The sequence below is a fragment of the Brassica napus genome, chromosome A2, assembly GCF_020379485.1.
Source record: "Brassica napus cultivar Da-Ae chromosome A2, Da-Ae, whole genome shotgun sequence".
Classification (NCBI taxonomy): Eukaryota; Viridiplantae; Streptophyta; class Magnoliopsida; order Brassicales; family Brassicaceae; genus Brassica; species Brassica napus.
The window spans coordinates 18,336,568-18,362,525 of record NC_063435.1 but is presented as its reverse complement, the minus strand read 5'-3'; the positions used below and the strand labels follow the sequence as shown (position 1 = coordinate 18,362,525).

At 44.6% G+C, this 25,958-nt stretch overlaps 1 protein-coding gene across 1 annotated transcript; it reads left to right on the top strand.

The window, feature by feature from the left end:
• Window positions 1–1,149: 1,149 nt before the first annotated feature.
• On the top strand, window positions 1,150–3,818 carry LOC106427029. The gene is made up of 2 exons (XM_013867762.2): window positions 1,150–3,006; window positions 3,081–3,818. Exons 1-2 carry the CDS (start codon window positions 1,150–1,152, stop codon window positions 3,816–3,818), a joined length of 2,595 nt encoding a protein of 864 aa, XP_013723216.2.
• The last annotated feature ends 22,140 nt before the right edge of the window (window positions 3,819–25,958 follow it).

Below are 25,958 nucleotides of genomic sequence, written 5' to 3'. Positions count from 1 at the left end.
ACTTCACTTCTGGATCACTCTCGGTTCAGAACTATCACAAGGATCCGGCTGATCCGAATACTCTCCTTGGCCATCGGTTTTACTCAACTAATTAAACTTGACTGGTTGTCTCTCTTCAAGCTAACCATGAGTTAACCGATCAAAATCAAATGCTGAAGAACATGGGTGATTCTCTACTTCATGACGCCAAATCTTCAGCTCTTAAACACTCCAAAACTCACTGATTAAATTCACAGAAGGGTGAGAAAGGGTCGTCCATGCTCACTTCTCTTCTCTGATTTTTTATTTTATTTTTGGATGAGTTTTTCTCACAGATTTTTCTCTTTTGTTTCTCTCTTTCTCTCTGAAATTTTCTCTGGTTTTTCTTGTGCAACAGGACGTCCAGAAGAGAGAAGAGGGTATTTTATATCATAAAGAATTGCTTCATATGAGGGTTTGCTCCCACAAAAGACAAAGCTGAGGTTAGACAGCTGGTGCATGGTTCAGCACACCAAGCAGCACAAGTAGCTGAACATTTCCCTTCCATGAAGAAAGATACAAGCACCTGAAGCAAACAGTGATGCAGCAGCATCCTAGACCCATCTAAACGGCAACTTTCCATATTTATGTGTTTTCCTTTTACTTACGGTTTTACGTTTTTAATGACGGTTTAAAGAGTCCTATATAAGGAACTCTCTTATGGCTTTGTAAGACAGACTTTTGATAATTAATAAAACTAGCTTTGCTTTATACCTTGAAATAGATTTGATTCAATTCATCTTCTTCGAGAAGCCTTGAACAAAGATTCGATTAAATTCATCTTCATTCAAGTAGCAGGTCTCTAGCGATTTCAATCGAAATCCCTAGATTGAGCTGAACTATCGTTCTTACCCGCCATCAGGTTGGTATCAGAGCAAAACACCATACCCCCATCATGCCTCGCACACGCCAGGAAACGAGAGCAGAACTTCAACAACGTACTATGGAACAGATGCGGGAGCAAATCGCCCAGCTAACCCAAGCGATGGAAGCCCTAGTTAATCAACGCAAAGCAGGTGCACCCATTGCACACGAAGAAGACGACATCGCAGATGATGTTACAGACGCAAACCCTTTTGCAGTCCTTGGAAGAAACAGAGCACGTCCACAACAACCCAACCCCGATGACCAATGGAAAAAAAGTTTCAAATCCGAATTCCCAAATTCAGCGGTGGACCCACTGCTGAGGAGTTACTTGATTGGATAGTTACAGTTGAGGAGATTTTGGAATTCAAACATGTCCCGTTGAACCAATGTGTTCCTGTCGTTGCAATGCAATTTCGCAATCGCGCCGCAGCCTGGTGGACACAGCTCAAAACAACAAGAACGCGTCTGAACAAACCCAAGATCGTCACTTGGGATAAACTAAAAAAACATCTAAAGAAGACTTTCTTGCCCTATAACTATGAACACCTTATGTTTCAGAAACTTCAACATTTACGTCAAGGCAACCGAACAGTGGAAGAATATGCCACTGAATTCTTTTTGCTTCTAAACCGGATCGATCTCCATGATTCGGAACACCAAATTGTAGCTCGGTTTATTGGCGGCCTTCGACAGCAAATTCAACATACTCTGAACTTGTTTAATCCTCTTACCATTGCTGAGGCTCACCAACAAGCTTTAACAGTTGAAGCTCAAAATAAAACAACTTCCTCACCGTGGAGCGCAAACCGACAACAACGATCGTCACCAACCACCAACGCGGCGACTGCTGCGACTCTGCCCGTCAACCCTCTAACGGACACAGCAATTGTTCCGGTTGAACAAAATCGCCCTAACCGCACGACCACACTACGATGTTTCGCTTGTGGTGAACTTGGTCACAGGCAATCTGCTTGTCCAACAAGGAACCGCCGAGGCTTACTTCTTGACTCAACAGGTCGGGATGTAGAAATAGAATTTGAAGAAGTCTTAGACGACGAACCAGAAGAACTCGATGCTGACACCGGTGTGTCTCTAATGCTTCGACGATCATGCCTTGCTCCACGTCTGCAGCCAGATTTTCCCCAACGCAACAATCTCTTTCACTCTTGTTGTACGATTGCAGGAAAAGTATGTAGCCTTATTATCGACTCCGGCAGTAGTGAGAATGTCATCGCGGCAGATGCCGTCGCCAAGCTATCTCTTCAAGAAGAAAAACACCCTACTCCTTACAAGCTTGCTTGGCTTCAACAAAAAAAGGACGTCCTCATCACCCGACGCGCCTTGGTTGCATTCTCAATTGGTAATGCTTATCATGATCAACTTTATTGTGACGTGGTTCCAATGGACGCATGCCACTTACTTCTTGGACGACCATGGGAATTTGATCGACGCGTCCTCCATGATGGTTTTCTCAACACCTACAGCTTCAAATACAACAACCGTAACTTCACATTGAAGCCTTTTCTACCCCATCAAACATCAACACCACCACCAACACCAACACCATCTCCCACACCCGCCCCCCTGTTAATACTTCATAAAAAATCTTTTGAAACAGCAATGCGTACGGAAGACGTTGTGTTCATCTTAACGGTGACGCCATCCTCGTCACCGATAACTCCAAAAGTCTCTCCTGAGTTTTCTATACTTCTTCAAGAATTTGCTGATGTCTTCCCAGAAGATTTGCCTCCAGGATTGCCTCCACTACGGGATATCCAGCATCAAATTGATCTAGTCCCAGACGCTAATCTACCAAACCGTCCGCACTACCGTATGAGCCCCACAGAACATGAAGAGTTGCGCAAACAGGTTGAGGAACTTGTCGTTAAAGGATTCTTACGTGAAAGTATGAGTCCTTGTGCCATACCAGCCCTTCTAATTCCCAAGAAAGATGGCTCTTGGCGCATGTGCGTTGACAGCCGTGCAGTAAACAAAATCACAGTCCGTTACCGTTTTCCGATGCCACGACTTGACGACCTTCTAGATCAAATTGGTACAGCTTTCATCAGATTCGCATTCAACAAGGAGATGAGTGGAAAACAGCTTTCAAAACACGGGAAGGTCTTTTTGAATGGTTAGTAATGCCATTTGGGTTATCTAACGCACCCAGTACCTTTATGCGTGTTATGAATCAGGCTCTACGACCTTTTATTGGGAAATTCGTCGTGGTCTACTTCGATGATATTTTGAGTTTCAGTCTAACGCTTGAGGAACATCTTCTTCACTTACGTGAGGTCCTTCTTGTTCTCTGTCGCGATAAACTCTTTGCAACCATAAAAAAATGCGAGTTCGGTTCATCCCAAGTACACTTCTTGGGGTATATCGTCTCTACTTCTGGTCTCTCCGTGGTTCCTGCGAAAGTCTCGGCAATTCAGTCTTGGCCAGAGCCTAGCACGATCTCTGAAGCTCGGAGTTTTCACGGTCTTGCATCCTTTTATCGCCGGTTCGTTCCTCAGTTTAGCGCCATTATGGCTCCATTAACGAACTGTATTCGTGATGGTACATTGACATGGACTTCGGAAGCCGCAAGTGCCTTCCACGCGATCAAAGACAAGTTAACGTCGGCCCCCATCTTTTCTCTTCCCGATTTTACTTCAGTCTTTGAACTCCATTGTGATGCCTCTAAAACGGGAATTGGTGCAGTTCTCATCCAACATAAACGACCTATTGCATTCTTTAGTGAAAAGATTTCTGGTGCCCGCTTCAGATACAGTACGTATTACATCGAGTTCTATGCTATCATACAAGCAGTCAAACATTGGCGCCATTACTTGTTTCATAAAGAATTCATCCTCTACACTGATCACGACGCGCTAAACCTCTCGCCATGCTTCTTGGATATCTTATCTACAGCAGTTTACTTTTGTCATTAAGCATACATCTGGAGTTAGCAATCGTGTTGCTGATGCTTTGAGTCGGCGTCACTCTCTTTTGACCACTCTACACGTCTCTGTTTCCGGCTTTAGTAGCTTTGCGGATCTTTACTCGACTGACCCATATTTTGGGCCAATTTGGACCGCAATCACTGCTGCTGCGCCAACGCCCTATGTGTTACATGACGGTTTCATATTCCTGGATAACCGCCTTTGCATTCCAGAATGTAGTCTTCGAATTCAACTTATCACCGAGCTGCACAACGAAGGACACATCGGCCGAGATCGAACCTTACAACTTGTCTCTTCCGCCTACTTTTGGCCTTCCCTTCGACGAGACGTCAAGAGATTTGTAGAGCGTTGTGTGGTATGCCAAACATCGAAAGGGCAAGCTTCTAATGCAGGGTTATACCATCCATTACCAGTTCCGACACAACCTTGGACTGATATTAGTATGGATTTTGTGATGGGATTACCAAGGACACAGAGAGGGTTCGATTCGATCTTCGTCGTTGTTGATCGCTTCTCCAAGATGGTCCACTTCATTCCCTGCAAACGTACAACAGACGCAGTCCAAGTTGCAACCTTATTTTTTCGAGAAATATATCGACTACATGGATTACCATTGTCCATTGTTTCAGATCGAGATTCTCGTTTCCTTGGCCATTTTTGGAGATCATTGTGGAAACTGCTGAACACAAGCCTTGACATGAGGTCGGCTTATCATCCTCAAACTGACGGCCAAACCGAGGTCACAAATCGTTCTTTAGGGAATTTGTTGCGATGTCTGGTCGGCGACTCAATCAAGACATGGGATTCTAAGCTTCCTTAGGCGGAATTTGCTCATAACCACGCTATCAACAGAAGCACACGCCTTAGTCCTTTTCAGATCATCTATGGTATTGTCCCTCGCGCACCTCCAGACCTATCATCTCTCCCGGATCGTGTTCGCCTTCATGGTGGCGCTGAAGCATTTATAGAACAACTTACCAACACCCATGTTCAAACAACAGAAAATTTGGAAACGTCTGTTACAAAGTATAAAGCGACCGCTGATGCTCATCGTCGTCGCCTTGTGTTTGAGGTTGGTGATCTCGTTTGGGTAGTCCTCACTCGTGACCGCATGCCCGCTCATGCTTATAAAAAATTGAAAGCTAAGAAGATTGGTACCATAGAAGTTCTTCAACGTATTAATGACAATGCTTATCGACTGAAACTTCCGGCTGACATTAATACATCTGACATTTTTAATATCAAGTATCTTTCGCGTTACTTCCCGCCTGAGCTGCCTTCTGATTCGCGGCCGAATCCTCTTCACCCCGGGGGACCTGATGCAGCAGCATCCTAGACCCATCTAAATGGCAACTTTCCATATTTATGTGTTTTCCTTTTACTTACGGTTTAACGTTTTTAATGACGGTTTAAAGAGTCCTATATAAGGAACTCTCTTATGGCTTTGTAAGACAGACTTTTGATAATTAATAAAACTAGCTTTGCTTTATACCTTGAAATAGATTTGATTCAATTCATCTTCTCCGAGAAGCCTTGAACAAAGATTCGATTAAATTCATCTTCATTCAAGTAGCAGGTCTCTAGCGATTTCAATCGAAATCCCTAGATTGAGCTGAACTATCGTTCTTACCCGCCATCAAACAGCTTGTGACCAGCATGTGACTTCTAATGAGCAAACAAGTAAGCAAGTAGGTGCATGTCATGTGACCTAATTACTGAGGAAGCAAGTAGGCTAGAAGGTGCAAGACATGTGACTGTTCAGAAATAATTTTAAGAGTTTTGTCGATATTTTTCGGACTGTTTCGACTAAATATTTTTCATCATTCGAATCTCGTCCTGTTCCGAATAAACTCGCCCAGCATGAATAAAAATCGACAATAATAATTAACACTCGACCAGAACCATCAAGATATGGTTTTTCGACCAAAAGACAGCCCCGTCGAGATTAATTCACCGTGTCGATTTTTATTTAAATTCTGATCGATCAATCTTCAAACTGATCTTAAAGAATTTTCTCGACCAAAATTATATCTGCTTGTGAGGGTTTTTACAAACATGACCTTAAATGTTAAAGTACCATGGTCTAATCCTTGACCTACAACATCCTTGGCTATCTGAGTGAACACATCCTTCTCGCCAAGCCAAACTATTTGAGAAACCATCGCTCCATCACTTAACGACTAAACGACAATCTACGATTTGTCTAAAAAACATCGTGTGACTATTACGAGAACAATTATCGTATAGCCCACAGTCTGGAAATCATATGATAAATTCTTCGTAACCAAACTCTGTCCTAACAACGAAACGGTTAACGAAAAATCTAAATTTTTTGAAAATTGACCAAGTTCAATACGCTCCACAATTCAGTCTAAGCCCGCAACGTTTTACCCATAATACGCGGCATATAAGTAAATAATTCGTAAAATGCATCTAGAGCTATACAAAACATCCTAAAAAATGCATGAAATAGACCTCTGAAGGCCAACACTTCACAAAGCACTATGAAGAAAAACGCTTCTTCCTATGGACAAATTTACGCGACACGTCAGTCCTAATTCCTCGATCGCAAATCAATTTATTAGCATCCAAACAGGATCAAAAACTTTGGCTGCGAACATCCGTAGTCAAACCAGAATGTTTCCCAAACGCAGGGCTAAGACAAAACCCTTGCAACATCGTAAAACATCTTCAAGCCCGCGAACATTTCAAGCATGAAACGCGGCATACGAAAGAATAAATCTTCAGCATCGCGAGACGTCGCATACGCCTGAAGATTCATTCTTCGACGAAATTTTCTTCCTCGATGAAAACACCTTCTTGGGAGACCAGACAGTCATACGCACCAACATATTGTCAAAACATATTCTTCGCGAAGACTCAAAAACGGTAATATCTACCGATTAGTTTGTTGCTGATCACAACAAACTCTTAACATCCTAAACAGACTTAGCCATCTCGTAGAGATAGCTCACGTACACCCGACACAAGGGTATATAGCGCTATATAAAAAATAATCCAAAATTTTGGTCAGCATTTTTGGGAGACTTAAAAATTGTCCACGAAGAGATGCTTGATTTCTACCATGCAGGATGGAATCAGGTCGAAAACGATACAGGAAACGTAAGTCGAAGTAGTCATCGCACCCCCTAAAGCCGTGATTAGACCTACGTCTTGCCGTAAACCCAGCGCACTGGTCTCTAACATCTCTAGGCATAGTATCAAACACCCTGATACGAGATCCCAAAATTTGTCTCTTGGCCAATATTCGAGCGTCTTCAGAAATCCTGCAAGTTTACACATTGCGGAAAACTCTCGAAACAGATCACGGATATAGCAGTTCACACAGAGTTAGATTACGAGATGACAACTCGTTGTCTTCCCTCTACGCCCATATAAAATGCCATCCGCAGCAACACGCCTGATAACTTCTACATATAAACTAGACCGTAAAGGTCTCGCTTGAAAACTAGTCATAAGAACCTAAACTCCAAGACGAACTACGAAAGGCTTGATCCCTTCAACAAGGGTACGTAGGCAGCCGTCATAAGGCGCACTTACCACGGACCTTTTAAACCATTAATTTCGCCTAACTCACCTTAGTTGCCTAACTTGCCAAGCCACTCGCTAGAACCTCACGCTAGAAGCTCATGGTTCTAACGAGCTGGGGGGCTAACTGTTGGGGTCAAAATCGGTCACGTCGGTATCAATGTCTGAAAGTCCATAAAAATCAGCATGAACGTGTTGGGGTCAAAATCGGTCACGACGGAATCAATGTCTGAAAGTCCGTAAAAATCAGTATAAACGTTTTTACGAAAAGAAATCTTCGTAAAGATATCTTTACGAAGAGCCTTGCAGTAAAATATCGTCCAAATCTCAATCGAACCACTAAATACCGATTGTCCGAAGGCAACGAACATGTATCCAAATCGGCTAAGCCAAGCTCGATCGATACGCGGCGACCAAGCATGCACACAGTTCGGTCGCTACGTAGCGACCGAGCGTCTGTCTCGCTCGGTCGCTACGTAGCGAGTGAGCCCGAGCCAAGCTCGGTCGCTACGTAGCGACCGAGCGTCCGTCCCGCTCGGTCCCTACGTAGCGACCGAGCTCGAGCCAAGCTCGGTCGCTACGTAGCGACGGAGCGTCCGTCTCGCTCGGTCGCTACGTAGCGACCGAGCCCGAGCCAAGCTCGGTCGCTACGTAGCGACCGAGCGTCCGTCCCGCTCGGTCGCTACGTAGCGATCGGGATCGAGCCAAAGTTCGGTCGCAGCGTAGCGGCCGAGCTCTTCCGAATATCGGTATGACACCAGTCCATGCATTCTCGTCAAACCTTCAAATGCTATCTCCCGAAGACCGTAGCGAGCTCAGTCTATGTTTTCCGCTATTCTAAATCATCGATCAAACTTCGCGGATTAGAAACCGCGGAAAGTTCTTTCTTTGTCCAAAGAAATCCTAGTAAACTCTTCGAGTCGGAAGACGGCCCAAAGGGACCTAAAACACGACTCGAGGCCCATCCTGCGATTTCTTAACCAAAGGCCCGTAAACCACAGCCCGGTTTACGCTTGGTCCACAAGGAAGGATAAATGTCAGGTTTCCTCGGATAAATACGGATGTTTTGAAGATAATTATGAATATCGGGAAAAATGGAATATCTCCATTTTTACGCTATGACGGCTTAAGGACAGGAGAGTAAAAGCGTAAACCGACCTTGGAGCTAGTATATAAGGAGTCCTAGGCGAGGAGCATGGGGGAGAACTTTTTAGATTCGAAATTCTTTGCACTTAGAAACTTTAGGCTTTATTCTCGACAAGTTTGGTTTCTATGACTGGCACTCAATTACTAGACGAACTCACCCAGGCAGTTCGATCTCTTGTCCAGCTCTATCAATAGAACTACGTTCGGCTTGATCCTCGAAAGGGGTACGTAGGCAGCCTTTAACAAGGTTCAGTCCGAAATCAATCTAAGCCTTTTAGATATCTTTTTCGTCCTTTGTTATCGAGCTGCGACTCAACTAGGATTAGGGTTTTATGTTGCTAGAACTAGGTAACTCGCTGACGGCCCCTGCGGCCAAAGCCTTTGTACTCTCTTGTAATGATCGCAACGCTATTACGCGAATTCGAAATAAGATCTACTTTCTTTGTAAATTCGTTTTATCATGTTTTCTCATATTTTCCGCATTTGTTTGGTTACTTGTCGTTGGCTCTCGCAGAGATCCGGGTCCTCTGGAAAATTAAGGTTTTCTAGTTTCCTTATTTAAACAGAAATCGACAGTGCGAATTTCGGTTCCCACAGTTTGGCGCTAGAAGGAGGGGGGGTTACGGATTACTCTTACTCATGGCCACAAAACGCTTGATCGAAACGATGTTTTGATATATGAAAGACAAACTCGCAGCACTGACTGCTCCTATGGCCAACGCTTACGCAAACGCCGTAGTTTTCAACAAAATCGAAAACTTAGTCGCGACCTTCCGCCACTGGAAGAGCACTAAAACAAACTCGCGATTTCCCCCTGTAAACAAGAAGGGAAACGATAAATCTTATCAAAACCCCGTAAAGAAATCTCGATGCGTAAGGGTTTTACCAAAACACGTTTTCCGAAAACATTTCGGAAGGATAAAACTTGTTCTCCAAAAAAAACCGCTGAAAAATCCCTACGTTAATCGCGGAAAAAGGAAACACAACAAAACGATTACACAGCTCGGTCGCTAAGCACACACGCTGCTCGGTCGCTACGTAGCGACCGAGCACACACGCTGCTCGGTCGCTACGTAGCGACCGAGCACACACGCTGCTCGGTCGCTACGTAGCGACCGAGCACGCACGCTGCTCGGTCGCTACGTAGCGACCGAGCACGCACACGGCTCGGTCGCTACGTAGCGACCGAGCACACACACTGCTCGGTCGCTACGTAGCGACCGAGCACACACGCTGCTCGGTCGCTACGTAGCGACCGAGCACACACGCTGCTCGGTTGCAACGTAGCGACCGAGCACGCACACTGCTCGGTCGCTACGTAGCGACCGAGCACACACGCTGCTCGGTCGCTACGTAGCGACCGAGCACACACACTGCTCGGTCGCTACGTAGGGACCGAGCATGCTCACGCTGCTCGGTCGCTACGTAGCGACCGAGCACACACACTGCTCGGTCGCTACGTAGCGACCGAGCACGCACACGCTGCTCGGTCGCTACGTAGCGACCGAGCACGCACACTGCTTGGTCGCTACATAGTGACCGAGCTCAAGCCAACTCTCCACTCGCTACATAGCGACCTGTAAGGCCTCAGAAAGTTCCTCCTTTGGGTTCTCTTTTGAATCCTCGTTGAAACACTTTTCGTTTCGTCTCAATCGGAGTTTCCGTTGAGATTTTACGACGAAAACAAGTAGGACTCTTCTCGGCTTGCTTCCACTCGCTACGTAGCGACCTGTCAGACTGTCAGTCGCTACGTAGCGACCTGTAAGGCCTCAGAAAGGTCCTCCTTTGGGTTCTCTTTTGAATCCTCGTCGAAACGCTTTTCGTTTCGTCTCAATCGGAGTTTCCGTTGAGATTTTACGACGAAAACAAGTAGGACGCTTCTCGGTTTGCTTCCATTCGCTACGTAGCGACCTGTCAGACTGTCAGTCGCTACGTAGGGACCTGTAAGTCCTCAAAGGGTTCCTCCTTTGCGTTCTCCTGTGAATCCTCGTCGAAACGCTTTTCGTTTCGTCTCAATCGGAGTTTCCGTTTAGATTTTACGACGAAAACAAGTAGGACTCTTCTCGGCTTGCTTCCACTCGCTACGTAGCGACCTGTCAGACTGTCAGTCGCTACGTAGCGACCTGTAAGGCCTCAGAAAGGTCCTCCTTTGGGTTGTCTTTTGAATCCTCATCGAAACGCTTTTCGTTTCGTCTCAATCGGAGTTTCCGTTGAGATTTTACGACGAAAACAAGTAGGACGCTTCTCGGCTTGCTTCCATTCGCTACGTAGCGACCTGTCAGACTGTCAGTCGCTACGTAGCGACCTGTAAGTCCTCAAAGGGTTCCTTCTTTGCGTTCTCCTTTGAATCCTCTTCGAAACGCTTTTCGTTTCATCTCAATGGGAGTTTCCGTTGAGATTTTAGGACGAAAACAAGTGGGACTCGTCTCGGCTCCCTTCCACTCGCTATAGCGACCAAGATGACATCCTCACTCGCTATAGCGACCTGTCAGGCCTCAAAGGAGTCCTCCTTTGCGTTCTCCTTTGAATTCTCATCGAAACGCTTTTCGTTTCGTCTCAATCGGAGTTGCCGTTGAGATTTTACGACAAAAACAAGTAAACCTCATCTTAAACTCCTTGGCTTGTTTCTGCTCACCTTACCTCCAACTTTGCGTTCACATTCGAATCTTGATCGAAACGTCTCTTTCGATTGAAGTTACCATTGAGACTTTACGATATAAAAAAAACCGCAAAGACCTATTTTCTCGCATGGATTCAGATTAATCGTATAAAACGGCAATGGGTAACTTAACACCTTAGCCGCCTTAACTATACGATTACGTTGAACCTTTTTACAAAAATCGACGTCTTATCTAAGGAGAAGATAACAGTCAAGTTCGGAAGATAAATGTCAAGTTTCAAAGGATAAACACCAATATCGGAAATGGCGAACATACACGAGAATATGAAACGGAAATGAGCACGCAAAACTGAGAAGGGACAATACTGCATCTTCGAGAGAACTAAGGTATTTCCGACTTGAAATTTTTGAAATCAGACTTGGAATTTTCGTAGGAAATTACTTTGAGGCTGCCATAGAACTTTAGGGAACGTAAAACCTAGGCGGATAGTCTAGCGAACTAAGTTTTAAGCGATTTTTTCCTGTCTCGATATATTGTTCCATAATTGTTCATCCAGATCTTGCAAACCGATCTAAACTCTCCGAAAGTCGAGAAACTATCGCCACGCATATCAAGCTTGCTTCCTAAAAAAAGAAAAAGTTAGAGACATGAACGTCGTCTTAAAGCCGATTCATTTCTGGCAATTTCCTCGGAACCGACATATCCCAAGTCGTCAACGTGGAAACAACCAAATCACAGTCCAAGCGTAACCTATGAAAAACGTCCCGCGACTAGATCGTATTGAAATAAACTTCGGTAATACTCCATGGGTAACTCCAAGCAACTTTCACCTAAGATCAAAATCACAGCGGGAACGTTTCTCGTAGAACCCGCAGAAACAATGCTACTTTGACATATGTATACATATCACTGAGTTACGACCTTCGTAAAATCGGTTATGTGATATGATAAATTATTGTAAAGCCCACAGTCGGAAATCATATGATAAATTCTTCGTAACGAAACTAAGTCCTAACAACCAAACGGTTAACAGAAAATCTAAACTTTTCGAAAATTGACCAAGTTCAATACGCTCCACAATTCACTTTAAGCCCGCAACGTTTTAACCATAATACGCGGCATGTAAGGAAAAATTCGTAACAAAGCTTCTAGAGCTATATGAAACATCCTAAAAAATGCACGAAATACATCTCGGAAGGCCAACACTTCACAATGCACTATGAAGGAAAACGCTTGTTCCCATGGACAAATTCACACGACACCTCAGTCATAATTCCTCGATCGCAAATAAAACTATTAGCAACCAAACATGAAACAACAATTTTGGCTGCGAACATTCCTAGTCAAACTAGAATGTTTTCAAACGCATGGCTAAGACTAAACCCTTGCAACGTCGCGAAATATCTTCAAGCCTGCGAACATTTCAAGCACGAAACGTGGCATACGAAAGAATAACAAATCTTCAGCATCGCGAGACGTCGCAGACGCCTGACGATTAGTTCTTCGACAAAATTTCCTTCCTCGAGTAAAAACACCTTCATGGAAGACCAAACAGTCATACGCACTAACATCTTCTCAAAAAATATTCTTCGCGAAGATCCGAAACGGTATTTTTTACCATTAAGTTTGTTGCTGATCACAACAAACTCTCAACGTCCTAAACAGACATAGCCATCTCACGAAGATGACTCTCTTACATCCGACACAAGGATAATAGCGCTATAAAAGAAATCTGAAATTTTGGTCCAGCACTTCCGGTCTCCGGAGAGATGCTCGATTCGTATCAAACAAGTCGTATAAGCCGAGAACCTATCGCGGACTTTAAATCGATACGAATCAGGAAGAAATCGCAACAGGAAAAACGATAGCCGGCCAGTCACCGCACAATCCTTAAACCAAAAGTAAACCTAGGTCTTGCCCTAAACCCAGCGCACTGGTCTCTAACATCTCTAGGCATAGTATCAAACACTCTGATACGAGATCCCAAAATTTGTCTCTTTGCCAATGTTCGAACGTCTTCAGAAAATCCCGCAAGTTTACACACTGCGGAAAACTCTCGAAACAGATTATGGATATGGCAATTCACACAGAGTTAGATTACGAGACGACAACTCGTAGTCTTCCCTCTACACACATACAAAATGCCATCGGCAGCAACACGCCTTATAACCGCTACATAAAAACTAGACCATAAAGGTCCTACTGGAAAACTAGTCATAAGAACCTTAACTCAAAGACGAACTACGAAAGGCTTGATCCCTTCAACAAGGTACGTAGGCAGCCGTCATAAGGCGCAGCCCCAATCTTATCGCGTTTTCTACTTTTAGGAGAGCGAGAAGATCACTTACCACAGACCTTTTCAACCATTAATTCCGCCTAACTCACCTAACTTGCCTAACTTGCCAAGCCACTCGCTAGAACCTCACGCTAGAAGCTCATGGTTCTAACGAGCTGGGAGGCTAACTGTTGGGGTCAAAATCGGTCACGACGGAATCAATGTCTGAAAGTCCGTAAAAATCAGTATAAACGTTTTTACGAAAAGTAATCTTCGTAAAGATATCTTTACGAAGAGCCTTGCAGTAAAATATCGTCCAAATCTCAATCGAACCACTAAATACCGATTGTCCGAAGGCAACGGACATGTATCCAAATCGGCCGCAGGCAAACTCGAGTATGGAAATCAGACCGTGGACAAGCCAAGCTCGATCGATACGCGGCGACCAAGCATGCACACAGCTCGGTCGCTACGTAGCGACCGAGCGTCTGTCTCGCTCGGTCGCTACGTAGCGACCGAGCCCAAGCCACGCTCGGTCGCTACCAAGCGACCGAGCGTCCGTCTCGCTCGGTCGCTACGTAGCGACCGAGCCCGAGCCAAGCTCGGTCGCTACGTAGCGATCGGGCTCGAGCCAAAGTTCGGTCGCTGCGTAGCGGCCGAGCTCTTTCGAACATCGGTATGACACCAGTCCATGCATTCTCGTCAAACCTTCAAATGCTATCTCCCGAAGACCGTAGCGAGCTCAGTCTATGTTTTCCGCTATTCTAAATCATCGATCAAACTTCACGGATTAGAAACCGCGGAAAGTTCTTTCTTTGTCGAAAGAAATCGTAGTAAACTATTCGAGTCGGAAGACGGCCCAAAGGGACCTAAAACACGGCTCGAGGCCCATCCTGCGATTTCTTAACCAAAGGCCCATAAACCACAGCCCGGTTTACGCTTCGTCCACAAGGAAGGATAAATGTCAAGTTTCCGCGGATAAAAACGGAAGTTTTGAAGATAATTGTGAAAATCGGGAAAAAATGGAATATCTCCATTTTTACGCTATGACGGTTTAAGGGCAGAAGAGTAAAAGCATAAACCGACCTTGGAGCTAGTATATAAGGAGTCCTAGGCGAGGAGCATGGGGGAGACCTTTTTAGATTCGGAATTCTTTGCACTTAGAAACTTTAGGCTTTATTCTCGACAAGTTCGGTTTCTATGACTGGCACTCAATTACTAGACGAACTCGCCCAGGCAGTTCGATCTCTTGTCCAGCTCTATCAATTGAACGACGTTTGGCTTGATCCTCGAAAGGGGTACGTAGGCAGCCTTTAACAAGGTTCAGTCCGAAATCAATCTAAGCCTTTTAGATATCTTTTTCGTCCTTTGTTATCGAGCTGCGACTCAACTAGGATTAGGGTTTTATGTTGCTAGAACTAGGTAACTCGCTGACGGCCCCTGCGGCCAAAGCTTATGTATTCTCTTGTAATGATCGCAACGCTCTTACGCGAATTCGAAATAAGATCTACTTTCTTTGTAAATTCGTTTTATCATGTTTTCTCATATTTTCCGCATTTGTTTGGTTACTTGTCGTTGGCTCTCGCAGAGATCCGGGTCCTCTGGGAAATTAGGGTTTTCCTAGTTTCCTTATTTAAACGAAAATCGACAGTGCGAATTTCGGTTCCCACAGAACGTTTTTACAAAAAGTAATCTTCGTAAAGAAATCTTTACGAAGAGCCTTGCGGTAAAATCTTGTTCAAATCCCGTTTGGATCAAACACAAGTTTTCCCAAGATAACGGAAACGTATCTAAGCCAGCCGCGGATAGGTTCGAAGGTGACGGTCGGAACATGGACAAACCAAGCTCAGTCACTACGCAACTACCGCAGATGCACACTGCCCGGTCAATACGTAGCGACCGTGCGTCCATCCCCCTCGGTCGCTACGTAGCAACCGAGCTCTTCCGAAACGTCGATACGATAAGAATCCATGCATTCTCGTCTACCCTTCAATGCTGTCTCCCAAAGACCATAGCGAACCCATTTCATGTTTTCCGCCATTCGAAGTCATCAATCATACTTTACGATAAAAACCGCGGAAAGTTCGTTTTTGTCGAAAGAAGTCGTAATAAACGCTTCATGTCGAAAGATGGCCCAAAGGGACCTAAGACATGACTCGAAGCCCACCTTACGATTTCTTAACTAGCAGCCCGTAAACCGTGGGACGGTTTACGCTTGGTTCGCAAGAAAAGATAAATGTTAAGTTTCTGCGGAAAAATTAGAAATTTTGAAGATAATTACGAAGATCAGGAAAAATGAAATATCTCTATTTTTAGGCTATGACGGCTTAAGGGCTGAAGGAGAAAAGCGTAAACCGACCTAGGAGGGAGTATATAAGGAGTCCTAGGCGACAAGCATGAGGAGAGAACTTTTTACACATCAAACTTAGCACTTAGAGCAGTTTAGGCAATTTTCCGTTTTTTTGTTATTCTAGCTGCGACTCAATTAGGTTTAGCCGTCTTAGGGTTGCTAGAACTAGGAATCTCGCCGACGGCTCTCAAGCCCAAGCTTATACCTTGTTGTAACGCTCAAACGCAGATTCGGAATAAGACCTACTTTGCTTTCTTTTTACGATCTTATATACTTTGTCGTTGTTATTTCGTGTTTTGATTGCTTAGTGTGTGGTATTAACAGATATCCGGGACCTCTAGGAAATTAGGGCTCTCCTACTTTCCTTATTTAAATGGAAATCGACAGTGCGAATTTCGGTTCCCACAGTTCTCTTTATAACTTAATTCCGGATTCTGAGAATTCCGGGCTCAGATAGGCTTAAAGGTCAGGAACCTACGGATTCCCTAAACCTCAGGGTCCAAGGACCATGAGTCCAATTCAAGACCTCAGGGTCCAGAATCTACGGGTTCTTAAAAAAGGGACCTCCGGATCCCATGTCCGGTCATTTTAATGTCCAGAGGTTCTAAGGAACCTAGACAACCATGTTCCCTGAGTCCTTCGACAATCGTCTAAAGCCTAAGAAGGCTCAAAATTTGATAAGGGTTCACCAAACAGTCGGATCAACTCCCAACCCTCCGAAAACGATTCAAGACCCGGAGGTCATCTAAACATCATATAAAGATCTCAAAAGAAGGAAAAAACAAATCCGGAATGCATAAAAGGCCATAGAAGGGCCATTGTTCAAGACAACAAAATAAAGGCATGAAGGCCTGATTTAGAGTTTTAAGCCCTCGCCGAGGGCAGTGACAAAATAAACCCCTTCGCGGGGATGAAAATACAGACAATAAAGATAGAGATCAGTTGGGAGGCAGATCATCGGCAGACGGCTCTGGCGTCTTCTTCTCTGCACCTCCAGGAATCTTAGGCTCATGCTCGAAAGAAGGAGGTGAAATCCCCAAGAACTCGGCTTCGGTGATCTTCACCATCTTGTACTGCTCCAGAGTAGTCTCTGGATCCCAGGCGTCGGTCTGACCACTAAGCCAATCCCGCATTAGCTCCCAGCGGGCCACGACCATGGCACCATTCACGTCCATGATCTTATCAACATCAAAGGTCGCAGCGGTATCCTTCAGGTCGATCATCTCCTCTTCCCTTTCCTTCAGCTGGCTCCTCAAGGAGGCATTCTCCGTAGCCGCCAATTCCCCTGCTTCCTCTTGATTCTTCACCTTAAGCGTCAACTCCTTGATCTCCCTGTCCTTGGCCAGGACAACGTCCTTCTCCTTGCGCAGTTGGGAAGTCAGGTTGTCCATCTCCACGTTTGTGGAAACCGCAGACTCCATCCTCTCCCCGAGATGATACAATTGGGACGCCACCTACAAACAAGATCTGATCAACAGCCAGAACTAGAGAAGTCAGAAAATCTCAGAAGCATTACCTCAAGCAAGTCACCCTGATGTGACTGGATGGCTGTAGAGGAGTCCTCTTCTGACGCCAAAAGCACCGGAGTAGAAGGAAACACCTTCGTATTGAGATTGTTCAGCACTGTGGCCCAATCGTAAGAAGCAGAGGAAGAATCCTTGGAAGAAGAACCCGACACTTTAGATTTCTTCTTGGAGGAGGAAGGAGCTGCAGCAGCACCTGCGCGACGCTTGTTGCTCCCGATGAACTGCACTTCGTCATCCTCGGTGGAGATAGCTCGCTTTGGGGCAGCTTTCTCTGCGGACATCACCTCAAGAGCTTTCTTGTACTCTACCAAAGCCTCGTCACCCTTAGATTCTGACATCTCACCTAGCACACAAAAGAATATTGAGTCAGAACAGCGACTACAAGAAGAGATATAAAGAGAAGTAGGAAGCTTATCCCAGACACTACAACGCTTTAGTGCCGCTTCGCTCACAAGAAAGGAAACTTGACGACACTCTAGAGGAAGCTTCGACACCTGCTCGATGGTGTCCCTCCCTGAAGAGTAATCAACGCGAGGAAAATCTGCATCAAGAAGATAAGACCGTTAGTATAACATAGTCAAAATAAAATCTCTCGACTCTTATTACTAGCCTGCCCTCTAACTGCCAAGTAGCTGAAAAGCCAGGAAGATGCGAGAAGGCAAACTTTTCAGTCCAATTTCCCTCGAAAGCCAGAAGCTTTTTCCATTCTTTCTTTGGAACCTCCCTGACCGGAGCCTCCTTGCTTCGAGGACACAGATAATACCTCCACTCTGCACTATTCAAAGGAACAACAGAGTAGGAAATCAAGACTTCAGCCACTCCAATCACAAACCCGTCAAGATCGCCTAAATTCTGCGGGGCTATCAAAGTCCTCTAAGCCGGAGGATTCAGCTGAGCTGGAGAAATTCCTAGGGTTTTGGATATTTTAGCTATCAGAGAAGGAACATGATCCCTGAAGCCTGAAGCAAAATAACCCTCATATACAGGTACTTCATCTACGCCAAAATCTGAGACCACCTCGCCTGGCTCAGGTACTCGGATTACGACATCATCTGGAAGATTGTATTTCTTCCTCCAGACTGTCACTTCCTCAGCCCCTAGTACCGAAGGAGGACCAATAGGGGGATACTGGCTACCCTCCGCCGGCAAAGTGTCCCTGGTGACGAGGGCCTTTGGATTCTTTGCAGCAATGGTCAGATCTAGAGAAGAATCGGAAGAATCCATGGATTTCGTTGGAACAACCCTCAACCTGTTAGATCTAGCTCTACTACCTATGGAAGAAGAATCTGGACCCGACTCAGTCCCCATCTCAGAAGCATAGGGAAGAAAGAATCTAGAGAATAAACAAGAAAGAAGAAAGGAATTACCTGCGGAAAGATGTTGGGGTCAAAAACGGTTACGACGAAGTTAACATTCAAAGCGTCCGAGGAAGAAGATGAGAACTTTCTCCGATAAATACTTTTTCGAAATAGATTCTTTCTTACAAAAAGCTTTTCGAAGGAAAAACGAGACATCGGACGAGAGCTCGAAAAAGGTCGTTACGCAGCGACTGAACGCGCCATGCTCAGTCGCTACGTAGCGACCGAGCTCAAGCCAAGCTCGGTCACTACGTAGCGGCCGAGCTCAAGCCAAGCTCGGTCGTTACGTAGCGACCAAGCTCTTCCGAAACGTCGATACGACACCAGTCCATGCATTTTCGTCTATCCTTCGATGCTATCTCCCGAAGACCGTAGCGAACTCAGTTCATGTTTTCCGCCATTCTAAGTCATCAATCAAACTTTGTGGTAAAAACCGCGGAAAGTTCGTTCTTTATCAAAAGAAGTCGTAATAAACGTTTCGAGTCGGAAGACGGCCCAAAAGGACCTAAGATACGACTCGAGGCCTATCTTACGATTTCTTAACCAAAAGCCCGTAAACCGTAGGACGTTTTACGCTTGGCGCGCAAGGAAGGATAAATGTCAAGTTTCCGCAGATAAATATGAAATTTTGAAGATAATTACGAAGATCGGAAAAATGGAATATCTTCATTTTATGCTATGACGGCTTAAAGGCAGAAGAGTAAAAGCGTAAACCGACCTTGGAACGAGTATATAAGGAGTCCTAGGCGAGAGGCATGGTGAGAGCACTTTTCATAGCAAACTTAGCACTTAGAGCAATTTTAGGCAACTTTTCAGTTTTTGATATTCGAGCTGCGACTCAACTACGATTTTGTAGTCTTAAGGTTTTAGAACTAGGAATCTCGCCGACAGCTGTCGAAGTCCAGACTCTTACCTTGTTGTAACGCTTAGACGCAAATTTGGAATAAGATCTATTTTGCTCTCTTTTGATTTCTTATACTTTATCGTTGTTATTCTCGTGTTCCAATTGCTTGGCGTGTGGTATTAGCAGATATCTGGGACCTTTGGGAAATTAGGGTTTTCCTAGTTTCCTTATTTAAACGGAAATCGACAGTGTGAATTTTGGTTCCTACAGTTTGGCGCTAGAGAGAGGGGATACACGGATCAATCTAACCCGCAAAAGCCACTCAACGATCAGTCACGATATGCAAGACTCGACGTGCGCGAACGTCATCTCATTCAAGGGGGGAGCAACGGCCGATCGAGCCAAACCTCAAAACGATCTCCTTGTTATCGAGCTGACGATTCGGGATATCGACGTCGCTAGGGTGCTAATCGACACCGGAAGTTCGGCCGATATCATCTTCAAAGATACTCTCAAAAAGATGGGGATCAATCCATCAGAAGTCGCAAAATACCCTAGCCCACTGTTGGGACTTTTGGGAGAAACAACCATGGCCTACGGATCGATTAATCTTGCAGTCAAAGCCGGAACCGTGACAAAAGTCACAGAGTTTCTAGTCTTTGACCGCCCCGCATCTTACAATGTTATCATGGGAATGCCATAGTTGAATGATATACCTTGGATTTGACCCGTTTTCATCCATGGTATATAGGCGTTTTACTATATATATATATATATATATATATCTATGTTTTCTACTCTTCTAGGTATGTTTCAGGTTCAGGTGCATTTCGGAGTAAAGCTATGACTTTGGAGCATTTTGGAGCTTAAAGGACATTTCACCCGAGCTGGCCACGTAGAGGTCGACGAGAGGAAGAACAATCGATCGATGCACATCAGTGCTGACGATCGATACCAGGAGATGCCTCGACAGATGAAGATTAATATCGATCGATGTACACAAGTACCATCGATCGATGTCGAGACATCAGACATGTGACATTTTGGATTCAGCAGACTTAAAACCCAAGCCCAAGCCAAATTACAAAAATGCCCTGACGAGTTTTTAACCTAGTAGATTATATACTGCATAAGTGTTTTGACGGCAGAGAGAGTTTTTCGAGAGAGTTTTTCTTCAGAGTTTTTCAGTTTTAGAGTTTGAGTTTACAAGTTTTAGAGAGAAGATCACTTGTGATTCGAACTCTTTGTTATCATTTCTTTTCATCTATACTATGAGTTTCTATTTGTTCATTGTTATGAATTGCTTTGCTATGTCTGAGTAGTTCAATTATTAGATCCAGGGTTCAAATAGGTTTGTGGGATTAGCCCCAAACTATAGACCTGCCTTGTTGTGATATTCATGATAGATTTGTATTCATTGCTTGTTTTAGCCTTGCTAACTAGAACTTGATCATAGGATTACATATTCAAGCACCCTTGTTATCCCATCCTGACATCTATCTATCATATTAGGACTGCTAGAGAGGGCTAACCGCCAATTTAGTATCTTAGTAGGGCATATCATACTCGTGCATAGGCCTGGCTAGAACCCGTCGATCGATGTCCTCAACTGACTAACCGTTGAGATACGAGATCTAGCTTGTTAACCAGTGAAACATGCGACAGCTGATCACTGAGTTAAGCGGTTGAGCTCTAACATATCTTGCATGCAATAAATAGGTATCTATAGGAATTATAATCTCCAACACTTGAATAGTAACCCTAGATCTAGCAACCATCCTTCCATCAAACAAACCTTGCCAAGCTGAACAATTATCTTGTTCATCTTGTTTACTGCTTTCTAATTTACTATATTTATTTTACTGCTTTAAAACCTATTAGCCTAGCTTAATCATATAACTATTAGATCTAATCGGTTCCCTAGCTCCTTGTGGATTCGATCCCTAAGTACTATAACTCGACCTCTTTTGATGAGAGTAACACTCTTTAGGGTAATTTGAGTGATATTAGTATGGAGTCTACAGAGATGAGTGTGGACACGCACGAGGCGTAGCTGGTGAGATGATACCTATCACAAAGGACGACATCAGGAAATTATTGGAAAGAGCATCTCTTTTTGAAGAGAGCCACATCTGTCTTCCAGAACATGCCACTTCCTTCACACTCACAAGACTGGCACCAGAACTCAACACCAAAAATGAAATCAATGAGATGGTGTTTGGTATTTGTAGAGCAAAGGGAAAGACTGGGAGAGGAGCTCAAAACATTGGTAGAAGATACACATCAACCTTTGGATAGAGGCTTCAATGAGCTTTTTAGAAGTATGGCAGAAATGAGGACAAAAATTGAGAGTTTACGTCAGCAACTTGAGAAGGAAGCCACGACCTCAGCATCGATCGATGCACCACATGCACCATCGATCGACGTCAGTCTTCCTACAGCCCAGATCCTTGCAGAACCGCAATGTTCAGCACAAGACAAGGATAAATGGGAAGTCCCATACATCGACACAAGGATAAACGACGTATACTACCCTCTCAACAACAACGTGGACTGGCTGAGCACTAAAATCGAGCTACTACAGCAAGATCTGGATACAATTCGCAAGAAGGACCAACAATCAGCCACATCGATCGACGTGTGTACCTTCACATCGCTCGACGCTAAGGTCTCAGCCATGAATGAGAGGCTGAGGACTTACGAAGACATGCATGACCGCTTTATATCACCAGTCATGATAGATTTAAACAAATTGTCTAGTCAATTACTTCATGCCCAAAAGGATATTGATAACATTACTAATCAAAATTTTTTGCAGGCAAAATCAACATCGATTGACAGGCTACGAGGGCCTTGGATCGATGGCAAGAATCTTGTGGAGTTACTTCCTTACACAACAGCAGAGGTGGACAAGATCACATCTAAGATCAGACACCATGGAGGAACGACTTGACAAACGCTGCGATGACATCTACTTTCCATTCGACAACAAAATCAGTGAACTAGACAGCCACGCAGAATGGCTACAGAAAGAAGTCAAAGCCATTCAGAGGCAACTCGCAACTCGCAGCTCAGCACCAGATATCAGAATCGATCGACAGGATGCGAGCGAAATCGCTCGATGGTAAGTCACCGAGATCGACCGACGAACACATAATCGCATCGATCGACGCCGAGTCTACACTAACCGGCGAGCAGCTGATACACAAGACGATATAGTCAATCCACAAGTAACTGACAGAACTTTCAGCATACGCCTATGACAACATAAGCTGTCACCAGGTCAGCATTGGCAACATTCAAGATAGGCTACAAAACATCTCCAATGTACTTGAGAAGATGGATGACAAATGGACAAGAAATGATGAGGCCACAAGAAGTTTCATTGCATCTTGGTCCAGAATGTGCAGAGATGACGTGGATGCTTGTTTTCCAACAAGCAGCTGTTTCTCCACCAAATAGCCAATCACTACCATAGTCAAGCTAAATGATTATAACCAAGCGCTGAGTGGGAGGCAACCCACTATTAGGTATTTTATTTAGGTTTTATTAGCTAGCATTTATTTACTTTCGTTTTATGTCTTTCAGATTTAGGAGACCCAAGTAGGAGGACCTGAATATCGACCGCCGACGAGACGTCGACATCGCTCGACATGGACAACCACACGACGATCGATGTAACATATTCCCATCGATCGATATCTACTCCGGTCAGATGGATCTTCCCTACTTGTTACATTTCGTACATCATGAACTATTTCATCATAACTCCGACTGAGTTACACTGGGACATTGTAATTTAAGTCTGGGGGAGATTTACTGATATAATTTATTTCATTCTTATATAAAAAGAATTTTAATAAATTATGCTTAGCTATTGAAAATAGGGACAATAATCTTATATTGATTTAAACTTGTGGGATTAGCCCCAAACTATAGATCTGCCTTGTTGTGATATTCATGATAGATTTATATTCATTGCTTGTTTTCGCCTTGCTAACTAGAACTTGATCATAGGATTGCATATTCAAGCACCCTTGTTATCCCATCCTGATATCTATCTATCATATTAGGACTTCTAGAGATGGCTAACCGCCAATTTAGTATCTTAGTAGGGCATATCATACTCGCACATAGGCCTGGCTAGAACCCGTCGATCGATGTCCTCAACTGACTATCGATGGACGTTGGCAAAGGTGTATCGGTCGAAGTCCCAATAGACCATCGATCGATACTCTCTCGTTGTCGACATACTAACCGTTGAGACACGAGATCCAGTCTATTAACCAGTGAAACATGCGACAGCTGATCACTGAGTTAAGCGATTGAGCTTTAATATATCATGCATGCAACAATTAGGCATCTATAGGTATTATAGTCTCCAACACCTGAATAGTGGCCCTGCATCTAATATCATTTCCAACCAAGTTACATTTACTAGTTAGTTCGCTTGTTACTATTGCTATTTCATTTAAACAATTTACAACCCTTAGAATTAATAAACACTAGATTTAATTGTCCTCTAGCTCCTTGTGGATTTGATCCCTAAGTACTACATTTGAACCTCTTTTGATGAGAGAAACACTCCTTAGGGTAATTTGAGTGGCATCATTGAACGCCATGCATGCTATCCCATCAACGTACCATCTAAAACGAAAAAGATCAGGCCTCGAGACCACTCCTAGAAAGGCGGTGAAAAAAGATCTCCAACGAAGATCCTCGAAGTCAAGATTCAGCGGAACTCTTCTGGCAGTCTCGTAACATCGCGGCCCTAGATGAAAAACGCGAGCCAACTTGCGAACATGTGGTAACATTCTTTCTCGACGAAGCATTCCCAGAACGCTGCGTCGAGATCAGAGACAATCTCCGCGTGCCTTTGAAGACAGAACTCATAACCTGTCAGATATGCCAGGGATCGACATTAACATAACGTCTCACGAACTGAATATCGATCCGACTTTCAAACCCGTCAAACAAAAAAGGCAGAAGCTAGGACCCGAACGTGCTTCCGCGGTAAACGACGAGGTCGAAAAATTGCTTAAAGTCGAGTTGGTAACGGAAGTAAGATATCCAGACTGGCTCGCCAACCCTGTAGTAGTCAAAAAGAAAAACAGGAAATGGCGAGTTTGCGTGGATTTTACCGACCTAAACTAGGCCTGTCCGAAGGATAGTTTCTCTCTACCACATATCGATCGATTGGTAGAGGCAACAGCGGGCAACGAGCTCTTATCCTTCATGGATGCCTTCGCAGGTTATAATCAAATTATGATGAACCTTGACGATCGCGAGAAGACTGCGTTCATTACCAATCGCGGAACCTATTGCTACAGGGTAATGCCTTTCAGCCTCAAAAACGCTGGCGAAACTTACCAACGACTCGTGAACCGAATGTTCTCCAAACAACTCGGAAAAACGATGGAGGTTTATATCGACAACATGCTCGTCAAATCCCTCCAAGCAAAGGATCACGTGTCACATCTCGAGGAAAGTTTCGCGCAGTTAAATTCCCATAACATGAAGCTCAACCCGACAAAATGCAGATTCACCATGGCATCAGGGGAATTCCTAGGCTACCTAGCCACATACCGCGGCATCGAAGCAAAACCAACAACTGATCGAGATGGCTTCGCCAAAGAATAAGCAGGAAGTCCAAAAGCTGACCGGCAGGAACGCAGCGCCTAACCGATTTATTTCACGATCAACGGACAAGTGCCTGCCCTTCTACGATGTCCTACGAGGAAATAAAAAATTTGAATAGTCGGAAGAATGCTAAAACGCCTTCCAACAACTGAAGCGGTATTTGGCTACTCCTCCAGTCCTCGCAAAACCCGTGGAAGGGGAACCTTTATTCTTATACATCGTTGTGTCAGCAACAGCCGTGAGTGGCATCCTGATCAGGGAAGAACGCGGGGAACAAAAACATATTTTCTGCATAAGCAAAACCTTGCTGGATGCTAAATCTAGGTACCCGCTAATGGAAAAATTAGCATGCGCGGTCGTAACGCCGGCCCGAAAACTAAGACCATATTTCCAATCCCACACAATCGTCATCCTCACGACCTTTCCCCTACGGACGATTCTGCATAGCCCGAGTCAGTCGGGCTGACTAGCCAAGTGGGCAGTCGAATTGAGCGAGTATGATATCGAGTACCGACCAAGGACAAGCGCAAAATCACAACTGCTTGCAGACTTCTTGGTCGAACTACCAACGGGGACCATAACCAACGAGGAACCAAATTCTACCTGGCTCCTCCACGTCGACGGATCCTCATCCAAGCAAGGAATTTGCCTCACATCTCCGACGAGCGAGATCTTGGAGCAATCATTCAGGCTGGAATTTCACGCCTCGAACAACGAGGCCGAATACGAAGCACTTATCGCAGGGCTGTGTTTAGCTCACGGCTTGAAGATACGTAACATCCACCCTTACTGCGACTCCCAGCTATTGGCCACTCAATT